The following is a 23,598-nucleotide window of genomic DNA, read 5'->3' as shown; positions in this document are numbered from 1 at the left end:
TCTTGAAGATGGTTCTGTGGGATAATTTTGCAAAGGTGCCCCATTTCCAAAAAGGTTTAGCCCATTCAGGGGCCTCTGGCAGACCAGAAGGCCTTTAAAACCCTAAGGAATGTCCCCCTAACGGTGGAATTTCAGACAATGGGGAGGAGGGAGCTCATTTGAAGAGATGTCCTCTGCCCCTCCCCCACACCTGGTCAGGTGTTCTGGGACCCTGGTCTATGCCTCTCTCCTCAACCTTGTTTCTCTGGGACTCAGAGTGCAGAGTGTCACAGGGTGGGGGTGGGGAGCCCCTCTAGCTGCCTGGTGTTCCAGAGGTCCTCTCATTTGGGAGAGGCTGGTGGGTGCTGGATGAAGGCATTCTCTGGTCCTCCAAGGCCAGGAAATAAGTAGATTGGGTAGAATGGTGTGTGCAACCGAGGTGGGGACAGTGGTACACATGTGGATGTCCCCAAGGTAATCAGGGAGGGGTCATCGAACCCTTTTATTAACTGTGGCTGCTTGCCACTGCTCCAAAGCCCCCTGCACTTTAGAGTCATTTACTCGTTCACTGTTCACAGCATTCATCACGGCCAGAATGAGGGGTGGGAGGACTGTAGCCGCTCCTCCTTCCCTCTGCTCTTGGGAAGAGATTGTTCCAGATTGTTCTCTGGCCGGGGAGGAGCTGACACAGGCACATTGTAGGATCTCAGGGATCCCAGGGTAGCTGAGTTCACTTTAGGTGGGGAGACAGTCGTGTCAAGCAGGGGTTTGGGAGGCAAATCAGCCTGTGTTCAAATCCTGTCTCTGCGGTGAGCCCTTGGCAAGTCAAGCAACCTTGCCAAGCTGCAGCCTTCTCCTGTGCAAAATGTGAACAGTGGAGCCGGGCCTTGTAGGTGAGAAGTAAGTGACATAATGCAAGTAAAGCCCTTGGCACCTAGTAGATGCTCATTGTTACTCTCCTTATGGAGGTGTTGTGGGGCGCTCAAATCTAAGACCCACGGAGCCAATTGAGGTTAATTATGAGACTTTATTAGCCGACTGGTGACTGACTCTCTACCGCACAGGGTTAGAGGAGATCACCCCCAGGTCTTTGTTTGAGGCAATTTTGTAAAACCTCGGACTACTTCTTAGAACAAAAGGGGTAAGGAAATTACAGAGAACAGATGTTAGCCGTTAATGTCTTTTACAAAGATAAATGTATCTGGGGAGCTACTAAATCACGCCTAGCCTGATAGGGAGTCTTGTTATCTTTATCCTGGAATGTTGCACCTCTTCCTGGGGCTTTGGTGCCTAGAGGAGTCATCTCCTTGTTTCTGATTTACTGGGAAGTCTTTACCCTTACATTCTCAAGAGAGGCAGCTCATAAAGCCTAAAATTACCTCAAACAAGTAAGCTGGTTACAGGAGTAGAAATTGACCATTAACACAATACAAATACATTGTCTTATACCACACTCTGGTTAATAGGTGAACTGATTACAGAAGCAAAAATTGGCCATCTTTATATCCTATACAATACATTTCCTAAACCCACACCCAAGCAAGTAGGACAACTTCTGGTATCTAAAGATATTTCTTCCCTGTAGCTGACTTAGTTAGTCGGCTCACTTTGAAAATTTTCTACCCTTAACAGAGGTAAAAATGGAGGCCCAAAGAAGAGGAAGAACTGGCCAGGGGCCTCAGAGCAAGGCCCTCTAGTGAGTCAGAACACCCTCCTCTGGGCCCCATGGTAAACACTGAGCACCTACTGTATGCACCTAGTTTTGCCCTATATCCCTACTGTGATTACCCTGGTCTGCTCACTCCTGCCCCAGCCAGCAAGACTTAGGTTAGGGTCTGGGGTGGAGTGAGGGGTGGGGACCCCCAGGCTGAGGGAGGAGAGGAGCACGAGGAGCATCTCCGTGGCAGTTGTCCTCCTTCTCCTTTGTCAAAGGACAGAGATGGGGGCCGGGTCAGGGCTTTGCGGGGCGGGGGTGCGGAGAGGGGCTGCGAGGCTGGAGCTGAGCACCGTGGAGCGCAGAGATCATCCCCTTGGGCTCCTGCACTGGCAAGAGGGTGGGGGCGGCCAGTCGGTGAGCGCCGCAGCCCTCGCGGCTGGTCGAGTCGGGAGCGGGGGCGAGAGGGGGCGCCCTCGGCCCTCACCCCGCCCCGCGCCTCTCCCCGCAGCGGGGGCGCCCCGCCCCCCCGGTGCCCGACGTGGACGCGGCCGCCGCCGCCGCCGCGCGGGAGTCGTTGTCGGCGGAGCCGACATGCCGGCGGCGCGGGGCGGCGCGGGGCGGCCGGGCCGGGCGGGCCGCGGGCCCAAGCGCGAGCGCCAGCGGCCGCCGGGCGCCGGAACCGCGTCCCCCTGCGCCGCCCCGGGCCGGCCGGCCGGAGCAGGCGCCATGCACCCTCGGCTGCCCGGCTCCGCGCTCCGCCTGTGGCTGGGCTGCGTCTGCCTCGCGCTGGTGCAGGCGGGTAAGGGGGCCCGGGCGGGGGCTTAGCGCGGGCCGGGCGGCGGGAGTCCTCAGTTCCCTCCCCTGCTCCCTGGAACCCGTCTCTGCCCAGCTCATTGCCCCCTAACCCCACCCCCAGTCTCTTCCCTGCCTTCTTGACCCCCAGACGCGCCCTCAGGCCCCCAGTTCCCTCCCCGCTACCCCAGCCGTTGGTTCTAGGGTCTTGTAATACTCAGTCCCCTCATCCCATTGCCCTGACCCCAGGCTTTTGCCTCAGGTGCCTTAGCTGCCTTCTCTGGCCCGGGGAGCAGCTGAGGACACCAGTACCCCCATCTTGGGCCTCCCTCCCTGTCCCCAAAGCTTCTGCAGGCCAACTCTGCAAAGTCAGAGCAGAATGGGGTCCCAGTGTGCATGAACATGTGTGAGGGGGATGGGGACCGGCACGGGGGTCACAGGGTGGTTGAGGGTGGCCGCCGGAGCCCGGTGCAGGGAGTGTCTGGCCTCATCCTCACCCGCCTCTCCTGAGGCCCTGTCTCTGTTGTTTTCTGGTTGCCGTTGCCTCCTTCATCTCTCCCTGTGCCCATCTCTCTGTGGCTCAGTGCTCTCTCACTGCCTCCACCTCTGTGTCTGTCTCCGATACCCCACTTGTCTGTTCTCTGGAGCTGTGTCTGCCGCCACCTGTCTGTGTCCCTCTATCTTTGGCTCCACGTCTGACTTTGTCTTCTCTTGGGCCTTGCATCCACTCATCTGTGGGGTGAGGGGTGCTACCCCGGCCAGATCATCCCCCTGTCAGCACCTGCCCCTTGGGAGATACGGAGGCCGTGTTACCCCACTGCCCCTCTTCATGGAGGCCTTGGTTTCTTCCTTCCCCCGCTGCATGGCCTTCCCCAGGTTTCCACTTGTCAGACTGGGGGCCTGGGCCTGGCAGTAAGGGCTGCTCAGGCTCAGGTGCCTCCCCACCCCCAGACAGCCCCTCAGCTCCAGTGAACGTCACCGTCAGGCACCTCAAGGCCAACTCCGCGGTGGTGAGCTGGGACGTCCTCGAGGATGAGGTTGTCATCGGATTTGCCATCTCTCAGCAGGTGCGCCTCTGGGAGGGAAGAACACATCAATAGTAGTGGTGGATGGGGGAGGAGAGGCGTGTGGAAAGAGAAAGGAAAAAGAACAAGAAACAAAAGAGATAAGCAGGGAATTGCACATATGGCTTAAAAGGGGGGCCTCAGAGGGAATCAGTCAGTGAGGGAGGGCTCCAGAGCCTGTTTGGAACCTGAGATTTAAGAGCATGATTTTGATCTTAAACAGACCTAAGTTTTGGACCTGGCCCCAGTTCTCACTAGATATGTGGCTTTGGGCAACTTCCCTAACCATTCTGACCTGTCTCCTCATCTGTAAAATGGAGATAATGATACCTGCAGAGATGATGGGATGCATAAGTAAGATTATGTATGCAAAGGGCTTAGTGTGGGAGCCAGGTGAATCCATTATCTCCACTGGAGAGGTGGCAGGGCGGGGTGGTGACTGGGCACTGAAAAGAGTGGGCTGGCTCTTGCCTTGGCAGAAGAAGGACGTTCGGATGCTGCGCTTCATCCAGGAGGTGAACACCACCACCCGCTCGTGCGCCCTCTGGGACCTGGAGGAGGACACGGAGTACATTGTGCACGTGCAGGCCATCTCCATTCAGGGCCAGAGTCCGGCCAGCGAGCCAGTGCTCTTCAAGACTCCGCGAGAGGCTGAGAAGATGGCCTCCAAGAACAAAGGCAGGCCCGGGGCACTGTTAGGAAGGGACACACGGTGGGGGCGAGGGCCGGTCAACACCAGAGAAGTGGTGGTTGAGGAAAGAACTGACTCTGCCCTCTTTCCCTTTGTTCAAGTGACTTAAGACAATGGATATCTGAAGTCTCAATTTTGGATTAAATCTTATCACTGCCATCCCAAGTAGCCATCAGCATGTTCTCAAACCTTATTTTGACAGACGTGTGGGCACCTATAGAAATAAGCACTAATGTCTTGGGCTTGGTCACAGAGGTGTGACCAAGGGGAAGAAAGGAGCCGTGACCTAGTGTCTCTCTCCCCGCAGATGAGGTGACCATGAAGGAGATGGGGCAGAACCAGCAGCTGCGGACGGGCGAGGTGCTGATCATCGTTGTGGTCCTGTTCATGTGGGCCGGTGAGTCTGGCCTCCAAGCCCTTCTTCACTTAACCTCTGGGAAATGGAGGACCCTGACCAGACCCCTTCTCTCACAGAAATGAAGGGTAAGAAGCTTAAAGGTAGCTAAGAGGTCAGAAGTCTCTAAGTCCTGCATGGGACAGCTCTGGGGACCAGATCTGAACCCTTCCTTAACTCAGCCCTCACAAAAAAATAAAATAACATATTGAGAGCTGCTTTGTAGGATTATATGAATACTTGCCCTTCCCCTCCCTCAGCCTCCTGGTGGTGACACATGCAAGGCCCCTTTGCCTCCTGGCCATGGCGCAGCAACCTCTCTTCCCTCTGCTGGGATCTTGTGCCTCCAGGTGCTTCAGGCCTGGGCAGCTCAGGTTTAGGACACGCTTTGAACCTACTCATCCTTCTGGACTGGCTCTGAGATGGCCTCTGTAAAACCTCCCCAATCCATTCATTAGAGTCTCGTCTCTCCTGCCTCGACGCCCCTACAACACCCTCCTTGCCCCTCTCTTTTGCCCTTTTTAGATAAGTTAGTTGGGCTTATTTCTCTCTTTTTCCCACTTGTCTGTCTGTGAGCTCCCTGAGGATAAAGATCAAATTTCATTTTTGTACTCACCAGCATTTTCTGAACAGCCACTTCATTCCAGATAGTGCTACAGCTATCGCTAAGAAGAGCCCTGTGCTTGCAAGGAGTTCAGTCTGGGAGAAGCCAGGCCTGTACTTAACTATAATTCAGTGTGATGAGTGCTATAATAGCATGTATGGGAGCAGAGGAGAGGGAATTAATTCTGGGGCTGGGAGTAGAAATCGGGAAAAACACAAAGAGAAAGTAAACATGGGATTTGAACTTTGAAGGATGAATAGAAGTTAACCAGGTAGCCAAAAAAAAGAAAGGGTGTTATGGATATGGTGTGTTCAAGAAACAAATTGAGCTCAGTTTGGCTCAGTTCAGATGCAAAGATAGAAGAGAAGGTAGAAAGTAGGGGAGTAAAGGATGGCGAGGCTGTAAAGTGGACTAGAGTCTGTTTCGAGGGACTTGAACACCATGCAAAAGTTGTATTAGCATGGTGGTTCAGAGGGCAGGCTCTGCTGTAGAAGCATTTAGAAAAACAATATTCCAAATAGAAAAACAGGCACTTGAAAAAAAATGAACAAGAAAAGGAGGTTTGCTTATGGTATCTTATTAGACTTAGCACATGTACTATTTACATAATTATAACAGTATAAACAGTGAATTAACCCAAAATTGTGATGTAATTCTGTTAGGACGATGGGGAAGGAAGGAGGGGGAAGTTGTTAGATAAAGATCTACCATGGTGGGAAGTCAACAGATAACATCTAAAACAGATATAGCACTATAAAATCAAGTATAGATGTAAAAATGGGAGAAACACCTACAAGATTGGAGGTGGCTGCCTTAATAGTGACTTTCATGTATTATTAGTTTGATAACAATAACATTTAGCAGAGTACAGGCCCTGGAGTGCACATCCCAGCTCCACCCCTGAGTGACCTTGAGTAAGTTATCTAAGGTCTGAGTCAAGGTTCCTCACTCCTAACCTGGGGATGATAGTAATAGGGACCCTCGTAGTGCTATCAGGATTATGTGAGCCAGAATATGTCATGCGCGGGAAGACCAACCCAGCAGCAGTGAAAGGGATGGCTGGTAAGGGGACAGGTTGATGCAAGAGCCAGAGGCCAGAGGCCAGAGGCAGACCGTTGCAGTCGTGCAGGTGAGAGACTGTCTGGAGCTCAGTACCTAACAGCAAGTGCTCATGGGAATGAAGCAGGCCGGCAAGGACTCTGACTGCTCTCCCTTGTTCCCCCAGGCGTCATCGCCCTCTTCTGCCGCCAGTATGACATTATCAAGGACAATGAACCCAATAACAACAAGGAAAAAACCAAGAGTGCGTCAGAAACCAGCACACCAGAGCACCAAGGCGGGGGTCTTCTCCGCAGCAAGGTGAGGGCGAGACTCGGGCCCGAGTGGGTAGCCCCGTGGCTCATGCGCTGGGAGTCCCTGGACTGCAGAAGGGGTCAGCTCAGGGCTTGGCATGGCTACAGCTGGGCAGAGCCAAATTTGGCTGCTGCCTGTGTGACCCAGGGGATGCTGCAAATTGATTTTGGATCCTCTCCTTTTACAGGGTGCCAGGGGCCAGTACGAGTTAAAAAAAAAAAAAAAAAAAAAAAGAGCAGTGGATGGGGAGGGCAGAATTCTTGGTGTGGGACAGGAAGAGAGGGGCTTCTGAGCTCATTTCTGCTCCTGCTGTGCTGTGTGACCTTGGACAGGTGCTTCACCTCTTTGTACCTTCATTTCCTCTCCTGTGAAACAGATATGAAACCTTTCAGTGCTTGCTCTGAGCAGCTCAGAAGAAAGACAGTAGAGAATATGAGGATCTCATGGTTCTGACGATGATTATCCAACAAACATCTGGTCCTCTCTACATTTCTTCCTCCCTTCATCTCCTTATACCCTCTGGCTTACTGTTCTCTCTCTTGGCTTCTCTCTTTCTGGCACATTTTCCTGAAGCCTCTTATTAACCCCATCTCCAGAAGCACCTCAACAGTGCCAGTGGCTGAGGCTGCGCTCAGAGGCAGATCTGCAGGATGTGAGAACCAGCCAGCGGGATGGCTCTGCTGGGGGCGGACTGGGTACCAGGGGCCAGAGGTCCAGGACCCGGTTTTGGCCGTTCAGCTGAGTGAGGCCGAAGGCTGGGTTGAGAAGGCAGAGACAAGACGTCCAGGCAGGGCTACTCCTTTCCTTCCTCACGGGACAAGAGCCTGGCTTTCAGGCTGCAGCCCCCCCTTTTCGTGTCCTCTCGCTATCTCCAACCTTGCAAGAAGTCTATTCAAATAGCCCTGGCCACTTCTCTTATTTTTTCCCCTCCCAGTTTCCAAACAAGCCCTCGGTGAACATCATCGAAGCGTGACTGCCTGTCTGCCGGGAGAAGGATTTCATTTTTCTTCTCTGCTGGTCCCCAGGTCCACGGGCACAGGGAGAGGGAGGACCGCAGTGGAGGGAGAGACACAGCTAGCTGCACATTATCCTCCTCTCCCATGTCCTAGTCAGGTGAAGGAGGCTGAACTACAAACCCAAATTCTGCAAAAAAATAAACAAGCCACAAAACTCAAAGACCTGGCCCCATTCTGGAAAAGGCAAAGCTGCATGAGACACAACCTTCTTTCTGCCTCCTCTTGTCTCCTGGGCTGGCTTCCTCGCTGAGAAAATGCACAAAGCTTCTGGGAGATGACAGGCACCTAGACTGATTCAAGCTGTCTTTCAGACCAAGAATCATCAGGGAAGCCGTGGGGCTGCCTGCCAGGCAGGGTCATGGCTGCCATCAAGCCTTTTCTGGATCCAGCCATCAAGGACTTGTTTGTGGTGTGATGCACAACTTTGTGAGTGTGTGAGATGTTATCTGTTTTGTCTTTTTTTTGGAAAACACAATTGAAGGGCTTCACTCCAGAGGGCAAAGGGATTCCCTGAGCTGGTTGCCTGCATCCTCTGTCTTCTTCGGCCCTTATTTTGACTGTAGGCCATTAGTCTAGGGTCTTAAGAAGACAAAGGAGGAAAGACACCTGGAAGGAATCGGCCCCATTTCTTTAGGAAAAGTCTCTTGGAGTTGTAACAGTGCTGACTTGGACAACTGAAAAGTACATCCACGTGGGACAGACATCCTGGGGGCTGCTCAGTTGCCTACTATGGAGCAGAAGCTGCTGGAAGGCAGGCCTGAGCCATTCACAGTCAGAGTAGTCCTGGCCTCTGGGGTCTCCATATCGTGCCATCTCATCCAGGGTTCTGTGAAAGCTATCCAGGGTCCTCATGTCCTTCCCTAGAGCCTGTGTGGTGTGAAGTGACAGGTCTCTCTCTCCACTGCCCCTTTCTGGTAAAAAAAAAAAAAAAAAAATGGTGCTTGATAAGGGAAGGCAGACTCTTCCCTTGGACTGACAAGTCATGGCCTGCGCGGGAAGAGATGGACCTCCGCATCTTTCAGTGGTGGCTAAAGAAGACAGGAGTATGGGAAGACTTTGCCTAGCACAAGCCTGGCACACAGTAGGTGCTCAGTGAATACCTGTTGAACCGAATAGGAGCAATAGCCCCCAAGCCAGAGAGCCGAAAGCCATCACCCAATGACCGGCCTTCCTTTCGGTCTACAAGAGCTCTCATGGCTGGGTCAACCACCACTTTGCTTTGCCCGAGTGTGGAGCACAGGGAGGAGAGAGAGGGTAAAAAACTGATGTCAGCAGTACTAAGGGCTTCCTCATGGGAGGGCATGAGGCTCCACTCATTGTCTTGTGACTTCCATCCCTGCTGAATGGGGCTGTGAGGCCAAGGCTCCTTAGGGGAGAGGTCCTTACCTCTGATCCAGTTAGAGCAATAACCACTTTTTAAATGTACAATAAAATGATAAATGAAAAGGCACATCCTTGTCTTCTGGTAAATGCCCAAATGTTGCCCTCTTTTTCTGGCAGTTGGCAGCCAGTCAGTTCTCTCTTTTCATTTTGGCCTGAAGCTTCTTAGGGACATGCCTGCCAGCCAAGCTGGAGTTGGAAGGGAAATCTCAAACAGATGGGGGTGCACGTGTAGGAGGAGAAAATAGCTGCTCCATCATCCCATTACTGAGCACTCCCCTACCCCGCCAACCAAACTCGGGCTGCCTCACCATGTAGGTATGCAGGCTGGTGCTGAGTTTTTAAAACAAAGGGTTTCCCTCCCCCTGATGGGGATGGGTGCTTTCCCTTGCCAAAGGAATGCAGTTCTGTTCTCCCAGGAGTGAGGAGGGAAGTGAAGAGGAACTGCAGAAGCTGCTTGCCGGGACTCAGTTCTGGGCTGTTAAAGGAACATCGTTATGATCCCAACAGCAGGCTGAAAGGTGGGGTGATGATGCCATTAACCAATGATCAAAGCAGTAAATGGGGCACCTCGAACACTTCTGTTAGAGAGCCAACAAGAGCATGGAGAGGAAATGTCAGGGGCTTAGGGCGGGCTGTTGTGGAAGGTTCTGAGAGCAGAAGCAGGTCCCAGAGACTGAGTAGGAAAGTGGAAAGTCGATTAGCACACAGGACTCTAAGCCAGACCTCAGAGAGGTGCTTCCCAGGTCCACTGTGACCACGTAATGCCAAATGATGGAGATGTCCCCAAGTCTGCATCAGGTATAAATAGCTGTCAGTGGGGTTCAGGGAGCACTGCTTAATGGGAGTTTCTTGTCTTCCCCTCACCTGTGCCTATAGTAACAGCAGCCGAGGGTATCAGTGTGAGGGGAGAGGAGTGAACAACACTTCTGGCTTAAACTCTATTCCCTTTAATTACCTCCATGCACCCCCAAGTTCTTTGAACTTTTCCTCAATCAACTGTAGTAAACAGAACCCTACAGCTATGACTTGGGATGTGGTCCATTCTTCACCACTCACTTAGATCTGCAGATTCCTCATAGCTTGGAGGGGCTCAGGCCCATTCTTGGAGACTGAAATCTGACTTGCTCCCAAGGTAGGCCTGTGGGAGGAATGCAGGTAGGAGATTCTGCCTTGTAATACACATTAACACCTCAGGCCAGTTACTTGGAGTGAGGTAGAGTGGGGAACTTGGTTTTTTATCTGTCGAAAACAGAGGTAAGAACAGGAGATCCCCATATCCCACCTACTACCCACCTAGACTGGGAGCCAAGAGGCTTCCTCATAGGAATAAGAGGGAAACCCCAGGGTCTGAGGAGGAGGGCCGGGGAGTGTTTCTAATCCTGTCCTCTTCTAATACTGTCCTCTCGCCCGTAGCTTTTCAGTATGAGCCTCCTCTAGAATCCACTTTTAAGGTCTCTTATTAAACCCTTTACAGAAATATGTAACATCTCAGCAAACTGCATGTGATGTTTCAGACTTCTACTTTATTTCTCACCCTCTTTGAACTTATTTTTGGGTTTTGCTTTTAAGAAGTAGCCTCCTAGAACAAATTTACATAAATGGGATATCCTCCCCACCCCACCCCTGACCTGCCCCTGTCCCAGCTCCAGCCTCAGGCCCCATCAGTTCTGTATTCCTAAACCCCCAAATGTTACTTGAAGCTAAATTGAAGACCTTTTTATACAACTAGTTCCTTAATGACACATTTTAAGACTATCACACAGACTGCTTTGAAGATTGTCCAAATGATGACATTCCACTCCCTTCTCAATGAATGGGTGCTGGGGAGGGTCAGATATTCCGTCTATAGCGCGTTCCAGTTGTCATAGGCGGACAGGTGGAGAGGACTGACAAAACAGGAGCTTGTTCATTAAGGAATTCCACCACTGACCAGCTGATACTTCCTGTGACAAGTGGAAATTTTTTTGCAGACAGATGCTCTGGCATATAGAGTAAGCATATCTTAGAATCAGCTTAGGAATAATTATTTTCTCTTAGAAAAGGACGGCAGAAGAGTGGGAAACTCAGAGCAGGAGCTCAGTTTTAGGTGCTTGGGGTTTTTTCTTCCTATAAAAACTCAAAACAGGAGAACGTTTTAGAGAATGGTTAGAGAATGAGCACATTCCTTTTAGAGAAGGTCCCCTTCTCCTCACTTTTCCGTAACAAAACAAACTCAGGGTAAGGGACGCCACCATTTCAGAGCATCCAGCCTAGTCTCTGAAACCTTTGAAGCCTAGAAAGGAAATAAGCAATTACTGAGAAAAGGATTATCTACTTGACAGAAACAAAATAGATACATACAGGTCAGAAGTACCACGGACTCAGACGAATATCGAACAGCTGAGTATTTAGCAAATTTATATTGAAATTTTTGCCTGAACTGTAAAATATATACTAGATAAAATTTATACAAGAGCAGCACAGAGAGCCTGTTCAAACATGTTGCCATTTATTTTCTCAGCAGGAGCTGAGATTTAAAAGCATTGGCTAATATAGGTGAGGAGCTATTATTGCCTTCCCTTTCATTCTTGCTCCTGGGGGGTAAGTCTAAGAAGCTTAGGTTCACAAAAGAGATCTAAGGAACGCTGTGTCTCCCACATCTACCCACACTTATCCAACCTTCACCCCAGATTCTAGGAGCAGTCAATTTCTGGAGAAGAACAAGCATCAATTTTGTACTATCAATTCTGGTTTCACATCCTTTTCAAAGGGATAATGCCCCAGGATAGCTCAGCTTCTTAATCAGTGCTAGCTCTGGAGAGGCAAGAGACACAGGTTAGCCACACAAACATGAGAAGGAATGCAAGACAATCCCTGTCTGATGGGGCCGAGCCATCTTCCCCCTCTGCAAAAACAGCAGCAGTGATATTTCAGGCTCTCCCTATGTCAGGCTCCTGACATGCACTATATGTAGCTGCAAATCCCAATCAATCTCACCATTGCTTAACTGCTGGAACGCCTTCCTCAACACTGTAATTTACCCTCAAAAGAATAGGGAGCATGCACCCTCGCCTTCCCAGTACCACGTTCTACTAACCGCCACTCCCTCCCATATCCCACTACCCTACCTACGCAGAAGAGTAAGGAACCCTCCCTTTCAAAGCCCGCAACAGACGGCCACAGTACATATGCCACTGACAAGAACTTTTATTTCTTTTTAATGACATTAAACACAACTGCTACAGGGACAAAAACATGATAAAGAGGAGGCACCAAACTTCAGTTTCATAATTGATCCTGACGACTCAAGTAAATCAGGGCCTGCATTAGATACAAAACTACAGGTTATTTCAGGCTCTTTACTTACAAGTAAACTATATAAACAGCACATCTTTACTCTGCTTTGTCAAGACCCCTGTGGTGAGAATGTCATCATGGATGAAGAAAGCTAGGAAGGCAGTTAAATGCACTTAATACAGCAAGAATCCCACATGAAATATCAGACTTGGAGGCCAACACCAAATATGATATGCAGCTTTAAGAACAGATTAAAACTCTAGATTTTACCCACTACCATCTTTAAGGTGAGCATGCCCAATAATGAGTTTTCTTTGGCTTTTTTTCTCCTTAAAGAATACCATGTTAATCACTAGAGAACAGTTCTCCTCCCCCAGTCCAACGGATTTAATTAAGCTGTTAAAGCTTTGGAAAAACAGAATTACTTGAGCAAAGAGGAAATGTGATTGTCATATATTATAGTTAACCCGTCACTCATTTGCTTTGGCAAAGGCAATGCCCCCGTTACACATTCAGACTTAAACTGTCCTGTACCAGGAAGGCAGGAACATAAGTTTCAAGATTTTTGCCTAAGCAAAATGCTGCCCCTTCACTCCTTGGGTTATCTATGGGGAACTAGACAGCTGCAATGCTAGTTATTCCAGCTACAACTACTTTTATCTATGCTATGATTTCAAAGGTAAATGTTTGTTTGTTCACTCCAAGTTAAGGAAACCTGAAGAAGTAACTGATGGACTAAATGACAACTGAAATAAAAGATTTGACTCCTGCCCTTAAACAGAACTTGTTAGCATTTTGGTCCCTGAATTAAACTAAATGTCCAAGGAAAAGAGAATCCTTGACTGGATAAAACAGTAAACACTTAGGGACATCCATCTAAATTTATTGGTGGCTTGCATGACCAAGCTTTTCCCAAGTTAGTTTCTAAAGCACGGTAGGATATTTAAGATTGGTTACTCAAAGATGGGGTTGATGAAAAAAACAAAACCAGACAGGCAGCTAGCCCAACACCACACGCTACACTACAGCAACTATGTACAACCTTCACAAAGAATGAATAATAACATGAATGCTGGACTGCAAAATCTCCCAAAAGATGTCTAAAGCTGTCTGCAAAGAAAGAATAACAAAATCCTAAGATATCCATTAAGATGACTGCACACAAAGTCTGTCAACTTGGGTTAGAACACTAAACTTTAAGATCAGGTAATGCATTTGTACACAGGACTGATCACAACTATATTAGACCCACTTTAACAGTTCTGTGAAACTGCATCTGAGGTTTGACCAAATGAGATGGCAACATCCAGGGCTTAAAAGAATAATGGAGACAAAAGAGTGCATTCTCCAAAGTCTCTTCCACAGGATGGAGGCTCAGTGACTAACAACATCGCCTCATAATTGAAGTTGGGGTTCAGCAAATGAAACTGAAGACACCTAAATAGCACTGGCTTTCTGGCCTGTCCTGAAGTCAAGACCCTGGCTGGGCAGCTCTTTAATAAAGAGAGTAGGGAGACTGTTCTTAAGAGGGGTATATCAATGTCTAAGAAAATATAAGAATATATTGGCAGAACCTTACAGAGTACAGTGGTCACTGGGAAAAGAAAGAAGGAAAAAATCCTTGAAGAAAGCCAGAGAAGATAGTCACAAGACCACAAATCAACAGCAGTTAGTCAGCAGTCTTCTTCAGAGTAAAGATGTATAAGATTTGTAAACACTATTGTGCAAAATAAATTTGATGAAGAATGAAATAAAAACCAAAAAATAAAGGCAGCTAGTAGGTAAAAAAAAAGAGGTGAAGATTTACACTTTAAATTTGTCCTTTCAACAGGATCTTTGTCCTGCTCCATCCTACTTCAAATGTCTTAGATTACCAATTTTAAAATACTGATAGGTATTCAGAAATCCAAATAAAGTAAGAGGGGTTGTTAAAAATGACTTGTACCCATTTAAGTCATGAACAATAATTAACACTGGCTTGCAGCCTGATAAGAATTTCTTCCTTACAAGAGATTAAAATATGACTTTTGGGCACCAGTAGACTTCACTCTATATAAAGGTGGGTGTTTTGGCTTAATGCTGGCTTTCAGGGGGTGGCTACCTTCAATTTAAAGAAAACAAAACTATGTCAACACTGCTTAAACACACGCACACATACACACACAAACAGGAAGGACTTTATACAAAAAAATTTCAAGTCAGCAATGGTCATTTCCAAAAGGTGACAAGTTCTTTACATAAAAATCTTGGAAAAATAAAAATTCAAAATCTGCAAAGCACAAAACAGCAGAAAAAGATGAGATGCAGCTCTGGACAGGACCCTGGAACAGGGATCTTCACTGCTGATGGGATGTAACAAATGGACTAAATTGGATATCGGGGAGATGCTGGAACCGTTGGTGGCTTCGCTTGTTCTTGTCAACCCACTGAGTCAGACTGTATCTTTCCAGAGGGTTCTGTCGGAACCGGGCATAGTTTCTATCAGGAGAGGGAGAAAGTAAAAACAGGAAAGACGAGAGATTCAGTTGATATGACTATTTGTTTACAATTTAAAGAATATCATTACTTTAAGAAATAGTATATTAATATTTCAACCCTCACAATTTTATACTATTTTATCTATATGAAAATCATATTATAAATGCTATTTCCAACTTCCAAAGCTACCTAATTTCCATACAAGTATTATGGTGATATGTCCCACATACACAAATGTTCTAAGAAAACCTAACGCATAATGTATAATGATGCTTAAGTAAGAAAAAAATATTTTCTCCCTCTATTTAGAACAGGATCTATATTTTTCATTGCTTGCATCAGACCTGTACCTCCAACAGGACCTCATTGTCTGACACAGTTCAAGGTTGCTCAGGACATAGCAGTTAAAATTAGAATAAAATTCCCAGAGAAGGTAAGTCATCATGTGAGTATCACATTGCAAGCTTAGAGACTTAACAATTAATAGCACAGGCTCAGTTCCTGAAGAGTCTCCTTAGTCACATGGTGGGTTAGAATTCTGAACAGGACCCATTGAGATAATTTTAGCCCATTCTCAACTCCAGCTGTTCCTAATAACCACCTGGAATGCTTTAATGATTTAGATTCTAGCCCCCTACTCAATGATTTAGAATCCCTGGAGTCAGAGCCCTGACATCTGTATTTTTAGACATCTCCACAGGTTATTATGAGGAATATCCAGGGTTGAAAATAATTATAACAGTATCTGACATTTATCTAGCCCTATATGCAAGCACTTGTTGAACAACTCATCTTAAACAACTTTAAACAACTCATCTTATTCAATGTTAAAGACAATCCTATGAGAAAAGCACTCTCATTAACTCCTTGTACACTAAGGAAACTGAGCCTCAGGTTAAATAACGTGCTCAAGGTCATACAGTGCAGTAAGTAGAAGAGCCTGGATTTCATTTCACATCTGACTCCATAATTTACATCATAACCATTATACTACACGACCTTTCTAAGAACTGCTGTCATTTTGGCAACCACAGAGGAAACAATGAGTGTAAAGGCCCTAAGGTAGGAGTGTGCCTGATACATCTGAAAAATAGCAAGGGAGCGAGTGTGACTGGAGCAGAATAAGCACAGAGTAGTAGGAAATGAGGCTGGTGAACTAACCATGATTCTTGTAGGGGGATCATGAAGGTGGGAAGATGTGAGATGGGAAGCCACTGGAAAATTCTGAGCAAAGAAACCCTGATTTATGCTTTAAAAGAATCTCTTTGGCTGCTGAGTTGAGAATGGTAGACAGACAAGGCAGAAGCAAGGAGACTATCTAGATTTGCAATAATCCACGTGAAAATGATGCAAAATGGTCAAGCTTTGGATATATTTTGTATGTAAAGTTTATAAGATTTGCTAATGGACTGAATACAGGGAAAGAGAGAGAGGAGTCAAAGATAACTCCAAGGTTTCTGGATAACTGAATCAAAGTAAATCTGTAAAATCACACTGCATTAAAGATCCAGGTTTCAGAACTAGAAAGCCCCTTTGGCAACAATTAGTCTAACATCTTTATTTTACCGATGCAAGGACCAGAGAAGTGAAGTGACTAAATCAAAATCATACAGCTCGTTAAAATTGCAAAGCTGGTATTAGAACCCAGGTTTCTTAAATTTCAGTCCCATTCTTATCCCATTATACTGTACCGCTTCTTTTTCCATCTCTGGAATTAAACAATTATAACCCCAACTCCCTACCACATTCTTCTCATAGCCAAATTCTACCTTCTTCCTCTTTCTAATCACTCACCGCATGGTGAGGTCCGAAGGATGTGGCCATTTTTGGTTATACATATGATGAACTTGATCCTCCAAGTCACACAGCTCCTTCAAGGCACCTGCGATACAGAGAGATCAGTGGTTAGGAAACAGCTCAGTGAACTACCATGTTAACCTATGGCAAAGCATGTGCTTTCAAAGAAAGAAAACAGGCACTGGTCCCAATACTATTTATTTATGATTATCACAAGCAGCACAAAAACTACAAAAGCCAGAGAAGAGAGCTTGCTCTTGGATGATGATGATGAGAAAGCAATAATGACAGGCCTTCATTCATTCATTAGCTCCTACAATGTGAGAGGAACTTTACTGGTCCCTAGAATATTGCAGTATACAAGACACTGTATCTGCCCTCAATAAAGTTAATGTAGGAGACAGGTGATTCCAAAACTTGTGATATATGCAGTGACAGGAAAAATATAGGCTGCTATGTGAGTACAGAGACTGAGAAGTAGAGATGAGAGAAAGCGCCCTCCCAGGGAAGTAAACTATAAGCAGGATCTAAAGAATATATAGAGTGAGTGAGGTAAAGAGGTATGTCCAAGAGAAATAGCTAATACAAAGGCCTAGAGACACAGACAGCAAAATACATTCAAAAAACAAGAGAAGTTGAGAATAGAAGGGGGTAGGGGCTTTTTGCTAAACAAGAAAAATTGCTGGAGGCAATTTCTCAAACACCTGGGAGCCTGGCAAGGTGATACCAAGTGCTTTATATATTATCTTAATTCTAAAAATATAACTTCTATGGAGATAGATGTTATTAACATCAATTTAGAGATGGACAACTGTAGCTTAGGGAGGTGAACTTGCCTTAAATGCTTATTAAACTGGACTCAAAACTAGTTTTTGTTTGACTCCAGCTTTTGCCACTATTTGATGATGCTAATTTTGCACTTAAGGGTTGAGACACAGGCTGAAACTCACAAAAGCAGAAATAATGGTTAGAGAGAATAATTTCCCTGAACCAGTGGCTCTCAAATGTTAACATGCATCATAATCAGCTGGGCCCCAACCCCAGAATTTCTGATTCTGTAAGTCCAAGTGGGACCTGAGATTTTGCATTTCTAACAAATGCTCAAGTGATCCTGATGCTGCTGGTCTGGGAACCACACTTTGAAAACCACTGCCCTAGACAGTGGAGATCTTTCTTTCAGCTAGTTTATATATTTCTTATTACCTTATCTACGATGCTCTAGGAACCAAGAGCACTCTAACTAGAATACAGACCGTATTTTCAAGTTCTGGAAAAAATATTTACTTAACTCTTAGGATCAATTTAGTTTACTTGAAACTCAAAGAGCTGAGCTTTGTAGAAAAAGTATATACTTTGGCAGACCTGAGTTAAAATACCAAGAGAACCACAAACTTAGCTCTTTGACCCTAGGTAGTAAATCATTTCACTTCTAGTCCCACTTTACTCATCTAGGAAACATGGACAATAATATTTAGCTTCAAGCTGAATTTTAGGAATATAATACATAAAAGACCTAGCATATTGCCTTGGCATATAGCTAGTGTACAGTAAGTGGTGGTTATTATAGCAAGTGTTACAGTCTCAGGGCTATGTTAGTTTGCAGTGAGTCTTCAAATCCTATAACAATCAATCACCTATTCGTGCTTATGAAACGGACTGGTCTACACATAAATTATGACACTCAGTAGCACTTCGCAGAAATTCTCTCTTTAACCATGAGATGATACTTTACAGAAAAAACTTAATAGGTTCATTGCATTAAAAGTTTCTGAGCACTTAAAATAAAAAAGCACAACCAAGGATAAAAGAAGACAACTGACAAAGTGGGTATTTGGCAAAGATAAGTCTCCTCATAAAACACAATAGGTCAAGGACATGAATAGGCATTCATAAAAGTAATACAAGTGATCATTAAACATTATGAAAAGATATTTAATTTCACCAATATGGAAAGAAAACATTAATCTCACTTCTGGATAAGGACATATAAGTCAGAAATGGATTTGCTCTTTTACAGCTTTTGATTAAAAAATCTCTCGCCTGCTAGATTTGTTTGACTAAAATCGAAGGTCTTAATTCAAACTGCCTTTCCTATATCCTACTTTCACATCACTAGCATCCCATTCTGTCTAGCCTCCACAAAAGGACATTTTCAGTGGGAGAAAAAAAAATCAGCTTTGTAAGAATTTCAAGATACAATTTTCCTGCCAAAGCATCATCAAAGGAGGCTGAAGAGATATGGAAATTCTGGTGTCCAATCTCAGAATGAAACAAGACGGTCTACAGACCATGTCCTTCAGCTCACTCATCTCTTAACACCTAGATTCTACAAAATTACCCTGATGACGGACACTAAAGGTATACTATAAACCTCCTACAAAGAAGCCTATTTAAACTAAAAGAAGAAAAACACTGGTCAATTAGGTCCAAGGAGGTGTCAAGTGTTCAACTGCTAGAAATCATTGTCTAGCAGCAGCAACTTACAGCACTTGCCATATTATCAGGCACTGTCCTACGTGCTTTACATATATTAACTCATTTATATTCCTTATAACAATCTCAAGTGGTATTTTCCCCATTTACAGAAGAAGAAACTGAGGCATAGAGAAGTAATTTGTCTAAGGTCACACAGCTAGTGATAGAGCTCTAATTCCAACAACACCATGGTTTGAGTGTCCTTAAAAGTTTTCTGGGACTGACGTTTCATAGTGGGGATTAGAAAGCAAGAAACGTAACACAGTATGTCTCTTGTATACCCAGCTGGTACCTGACACAGGCTCAATAATTAGGTCTCTGCTCATGCACCAAAATTAGCACTGAGACTTTCTGATGGACTATGGTAACCTTTATTATTAAGACAATGATACAGAGATAATGGGAGGTAACATTTATCAAGTATTTATTATGTGCCAGGTACTTTGCTAACTGCTTTGCATGTATCCTATCTTTTAATCCTAATGACCACAAGAAGCAAATACTATAATCTCCATTTTGTTCATGAGTAAATGGAAGCTTATAAAAGATACTCATCTATCAACCAGGATTCAAACTCATGTGGGGCTAATAATCCAAAAGTCTTGTTTCAGCTCATAGTTTCAATTTTTTCTTCCTCCAAACTTAGAGATGTTAACGAGAACGGAAAATTTTTTTGTTTTCAATTTTCTCTTCCTTTCATAGTCACTAACAGATGGGATTTCTTGGACCAACAATCAGTACCACGGGTTTATTTTAAGTTGTGGTAAATGGTGGTGAAGACTGTCCTTTGTTTTTTGGCTAAGAATTAAATTCACCTAAGAATTAAATTAAGAGGAAAAAGCCCTCAGCATTTCAGGAATGAGATCAGCAATTCATCTAAACCTTAATCTATGAATATGAGCTGATTGGTTTAGGGGAGGGGAGGGAAAATCCAGACTAATAACTGTCCTTAATAAGTTAAAAGTAAATTAATTGTTACAAAGGAAGAGGAATAACAATGTTGAGTGCTTGCTATGCCACTGGCCCTTCTGAGGTTTTATATGGCACCATACTTTGTACCACATGAACCAAGAACAGAGAATCTCTCAGCTGGCTAATGACCTAAGAGCTGGCCTGGCACCAACAGATCATTAAGTTAATACTCTCCTTTGGAATGTTTATGTGAGCTTTAGTAATGATACAAGAAAAGAGTACACAGGCAGGGATCTAGAACAGACACCTGAGAATGCAAAAGAGAGCAGGAGAGCACTAAATCAGCAGGGAAACCCTGAGTAAGGAACAAAGGCACCCATTTCTGAGGGGCCTTGGCTCTATGGTTGATTCTCTTTAGTGAGGCCAGGCTATGTTGTTGAGCATTAAATCTTTATTTTCTTCCTGTAAACCCTTAAGCTCAGTTACTTAAAGGCAATCTCTGTGTCTCTATGCCATGCAATCAAAAAAAAAAAAAAAATACTGAATACAGGGACGATAATGAAGGGAGGGAAGAAAAAAATGTGCCCTAAGGGCATAGGCTACTGCTTTTATAGTTTAATTGTAATAAAAAGAAAAAAAATACATTAAATTGAAAGCAAGAATGTAAATGTGTCACGTCTAGGTCAACAAAACTGCGATGATCTAGTATAAATCTTGTCTGATTTTCCTTGCAGACAAGGCAAAAAGCAAAAGAAACATGAATTATTACATAACTCACTTCTGAAGTGGTATACTGTATAGGGATATTGAGTGACAGATGAATATCTTCAACAGTAATGGCAAATACAGAATAAGAATTTATGTAACTATTGCTGCTTCTGATCTTCAATAAAAATCAAAGCAAAGAGATGAATAGGCTCCCATTACAAGCAACTAGAAACTGGGCAAAATATATAAAACAACTATTTAAAGACTACTCAGAACTGTGTGATTCCTGAGGGAAAGGAAACAACTGAGATGAGCCTTGAAACTTCTTTTGAGCCCATGAGTCTATAATTTTTCAAAATAAAGTTTTTTTGAATGAGTGCAAAAGAAGTTAGTAAATAAACAAAAGCAGAGAGACTTTACCACCAAATCTGTATTATAAGAAACTAAAAGGAGTTCATCAAGAAAAGAAAATACCGGACAGAACAGAACCAAGAACACTGGAAATGACAAATATGTGAGTAAATGTAAAAGACTATTTTTCTTATTCAAAAAATGTCTTTAAAAGATAACTGACTGTTTAAAGTAAAAATAATAAGGTTCTGAAAGGATTAAGATAAATATATATGTATAATGGACAAAAACAATAGCACAAAAAACAGAATGGGGATTTGGAAGTATACTGTTGTTAGGGACTTACATTATATGTTAAGTGGTATATTATTTGAAGGTAGACTGATAAGTTAAAGATCCATATTGTAAATTATAGAGCAACAGTACTCAGAGTGTGTCCAGGGATCCCAAAAGTACTCAACACCCCGCTGAGGCTTTGCAAAGTCAAAATTATTTCATAGCAACACTAACATGTTATTTGTCTCAAAAGTATACTCTGCAGTTTTCAAGAGGCAATGTGATATGATATGGAATGCAGAACCACATATGAAATCTAGCAGTCTTCTATTAAGCCAGATATTGAAAGAGATTTATAAAAATGTAAACCAATCGCATTCTTCTCCCCAAATTTTTGGTTTTCTTCTGGCAAATTGTTTTAATAAAAACATTATTTATGTTAACATGCAATGAGTTGTTTTTAAGATATATTAATAAATATTTTTTAACAACTTATCAATTCTAACTTTTCATATGGTTGAACAGATCTAAATCACAATAAAATTTTGAGCCCTTAACTTTTAAGGAGTATGAATAATCTGTATAAGTTCAAATGGGTCCTGAGACCAAAAACTTTGAGAATCACTACCCTAGAACCACTAAAGATAAAGTATAGATAATAAAGTATGACGATTAAAAAGAGACTACTAAAAAATACTCAAAAATAAAAGAAAAAGGAAAAGATGAAAGAAGAAACCAGAAAAAGATAGACAAAAAACAAGTAGCAACATGGTAGATTTAAATCCCACCATATTGATAATTACATTACATGTGGCTGAACTAACACTTGAATTGAAAGACTGAGATTGTGAGACTGGAAAAAAAAAAAGCAAGATTCTGGGTCTGCATATATCCTTGTTAAAGACATCCACTTTAAACAAAGGTATAGGTTAAAAGTAAAAGGTTGAAAAAAATATATCATGCAAACACTAATCAAAAGAAAGCTGGAATAGCTATAGGAATATCAGACAAAGCAGACTCCAAAATAAATATTAAGAGTAAAAAAAGACATCATAACAATAAAGGGATCAATTTATCAAAAGGATATAATATTCTTAAATGTGTATGCAGAGTTTCAAAATACATAAGCCAAAAACCAACAGAACTGAGAGGAGAAACAGAAAAATCCATAATCAGAGCTGGAGATAGGAACACTTCTCTTTTAGTAACAAAATCTGTTAGGCTATAGAATTGAACATGCTATCGACCAATAAAACCTCACTGAAATTTATATAATAGCAACATCAGAATATATATTTTCAAGTACACATGGAATATTCACCAAGATGGACCATATGCTGGGCTATTAAGCAAGTAAGTCTCAGTATGTTTAAAAGGACAGAAGTCACAAAAGAATTAAACTAGAAATTAATAACAGGAAGATAGCTGGAAACTCCCAAATATTTAGAAATTAAGCAACAATACTCCTAAATAACCCACAGGTCATAGAAATAAAATCACAAAGGAAATTAGAAATTGCTTTGAACTAAATGAAAAAGAAAACATATCAAAATTTGTGGGCTGCATTTAAGCGGCACTTAATGGGAAACCTGCAGCTGTAAATGCTTACAGAAAATAGAACTCAAATTAGTGGTTTAAGCTTCTGCATTAAAAGCTAGAGAACAACAGCAAATTAAACCCAAAGTAGAAGAAATAATAAATATAAGTGAAGAAAAACTAATAGCCAAAACCAATTCAGAAATATGAAACTAAAAACTCACTTTAGGGGGGAAATAAATCAATAAACATTTAACTAGACTATTCCAAGAAAAAAAGGACAAATTACCAATATTATAAATGAAACAGTGAACATCACTACAGATCTTACAGTAATTAAAGGAATAAAATATTATGAATGTTATTTTATATCAAATTCATCAATTTAAACTGAACAAATTCCTTATAAGGCACAAATTATCAAAATGGACTCAAAATAAAGAAATTCTAAAAAGCTTTATATCTATTATATCTAGTTAGAAACTGCCAGAAAGAAAACTCTAGGCTCAAATGGCTTCATTGGTAAATTCTATCAAACATTTAAAGGAAGAAATGATACCAATTCTACAAAAATTGAGAAAACACCTCCCAACTGATTTTATGAAGCTAGTATTACCATGATACTTAAAACAGAGGAAGACAATACAAGAAAAACTAAAGATAAATGTTCCTCATGAACAAGAAAGAAAAACCCTTAAAAGTATTAATGTGGACGAGAAACTGTTCAATGATGTAACTGCTGAGTGGCCTGCGAGCTTGACCTGGGCTGTAAGGGAGATTGCTTACTGTAAATCCCTCTTAGAGACTGTCTTGTTGGATCATAACTGATGTTCACTCTGACATAAATCAGCACTGC

The 23,598-nt window shown here is 43.7% G+C and overlaps 2 protein-coding genes across 22 annotated transcripts in view; one reads left to right on the top strand and one right to left on the bottom strand.

Moving 5' to 3' along the window:
* The first annotated feature begins 2,242 nt into the window (after positions 1-2,242).
* FNDC5 (fibronectin type III domain containing 5) lies at positions 2,243-9,000 on the top strand. 5 transcript variants are annotated; one of them, XM_016150505.2, is made up of 6 exons: positions 2,243-2,435; positions 3,380-3,495; positions 3,972-4,170; positions 4,491-4,580; positions 6,407-6,540; positions 7,108-9,000. In XM_016150505.2, exons 1-6 carry the CDS (start codon positions 2,363-2,365, stop codon positions 7,432-7,434), a joined length of 939 nt encoding a protein of 312 aa, XP_016005991.2. In that variant the 5' UTR covers positions 2,243-2,362; the 3' UTR covers positions 7,435-9,000. The 5 variants fall into 5 exon arrangements, with proteins under 5 accessions (XP_016005991.2, XP_036083701.1, XP_036083587.1 ...); XM_036227694.1 differs by having other exon boundaries at positions 2,252-2,435; positions 7,560-9,000; XM_016150507.2 differs by having other exon boundaries at positions 2,252-2,435; positions 6,911-7,225.
* A 3,099-nt stretch (positions 9,001-12,099) lies between these two features.
* The window catches only part of LOC107513606 (S100P binding protein), a 40,983-nt gene continuing 29,484 nt past the window's right edge, over positions 12,100-23,598 (bottom strand). For 16 of the 17 annotated variants that reach the window (XM_016150500.2, XM_016150492.2, XM_016150502.2 and 13 more), the window contains 2 exons: positions 16,482-16,569; positions 12,100-14,687 (listed from right to left, as the gene is read on the bottom strand). In XM_016150500.2, the coding sequence (XP_016005986.2) occupies positions 14,546-14,687; positions 16,482-16,569 (230 nt within the window). In that variant the 3' untranslated portion in view covers positions 12,100-14,545. Of the gene's footprint in view, positions 14,688-16,481; positions 16,570-23,598 lie in introns of those variants that run through there. The other variant, XM_036226670.1, reaches the window with a different exon arrangement.

This window comes from Rousettus aegyptiacus, unplaced genomic scaffold (assembly GCF_014176215.1).
Source record: "Rousettus aegyptiacus isolate mRouAeg1 unplaced genomic scaffold, mRouAeg1.p scaffold_m13_p_1, whole genome shotgun sequence".
NCBI lineage: Eukaryota > Metazoa > Chordata > Mammalia > Chiroptera > Pteropodidae > Rousettus > Rousettus aegyptiacus.
This window is presented reverse-complemented; position numbering and strand designations above follow the sequence as displayed.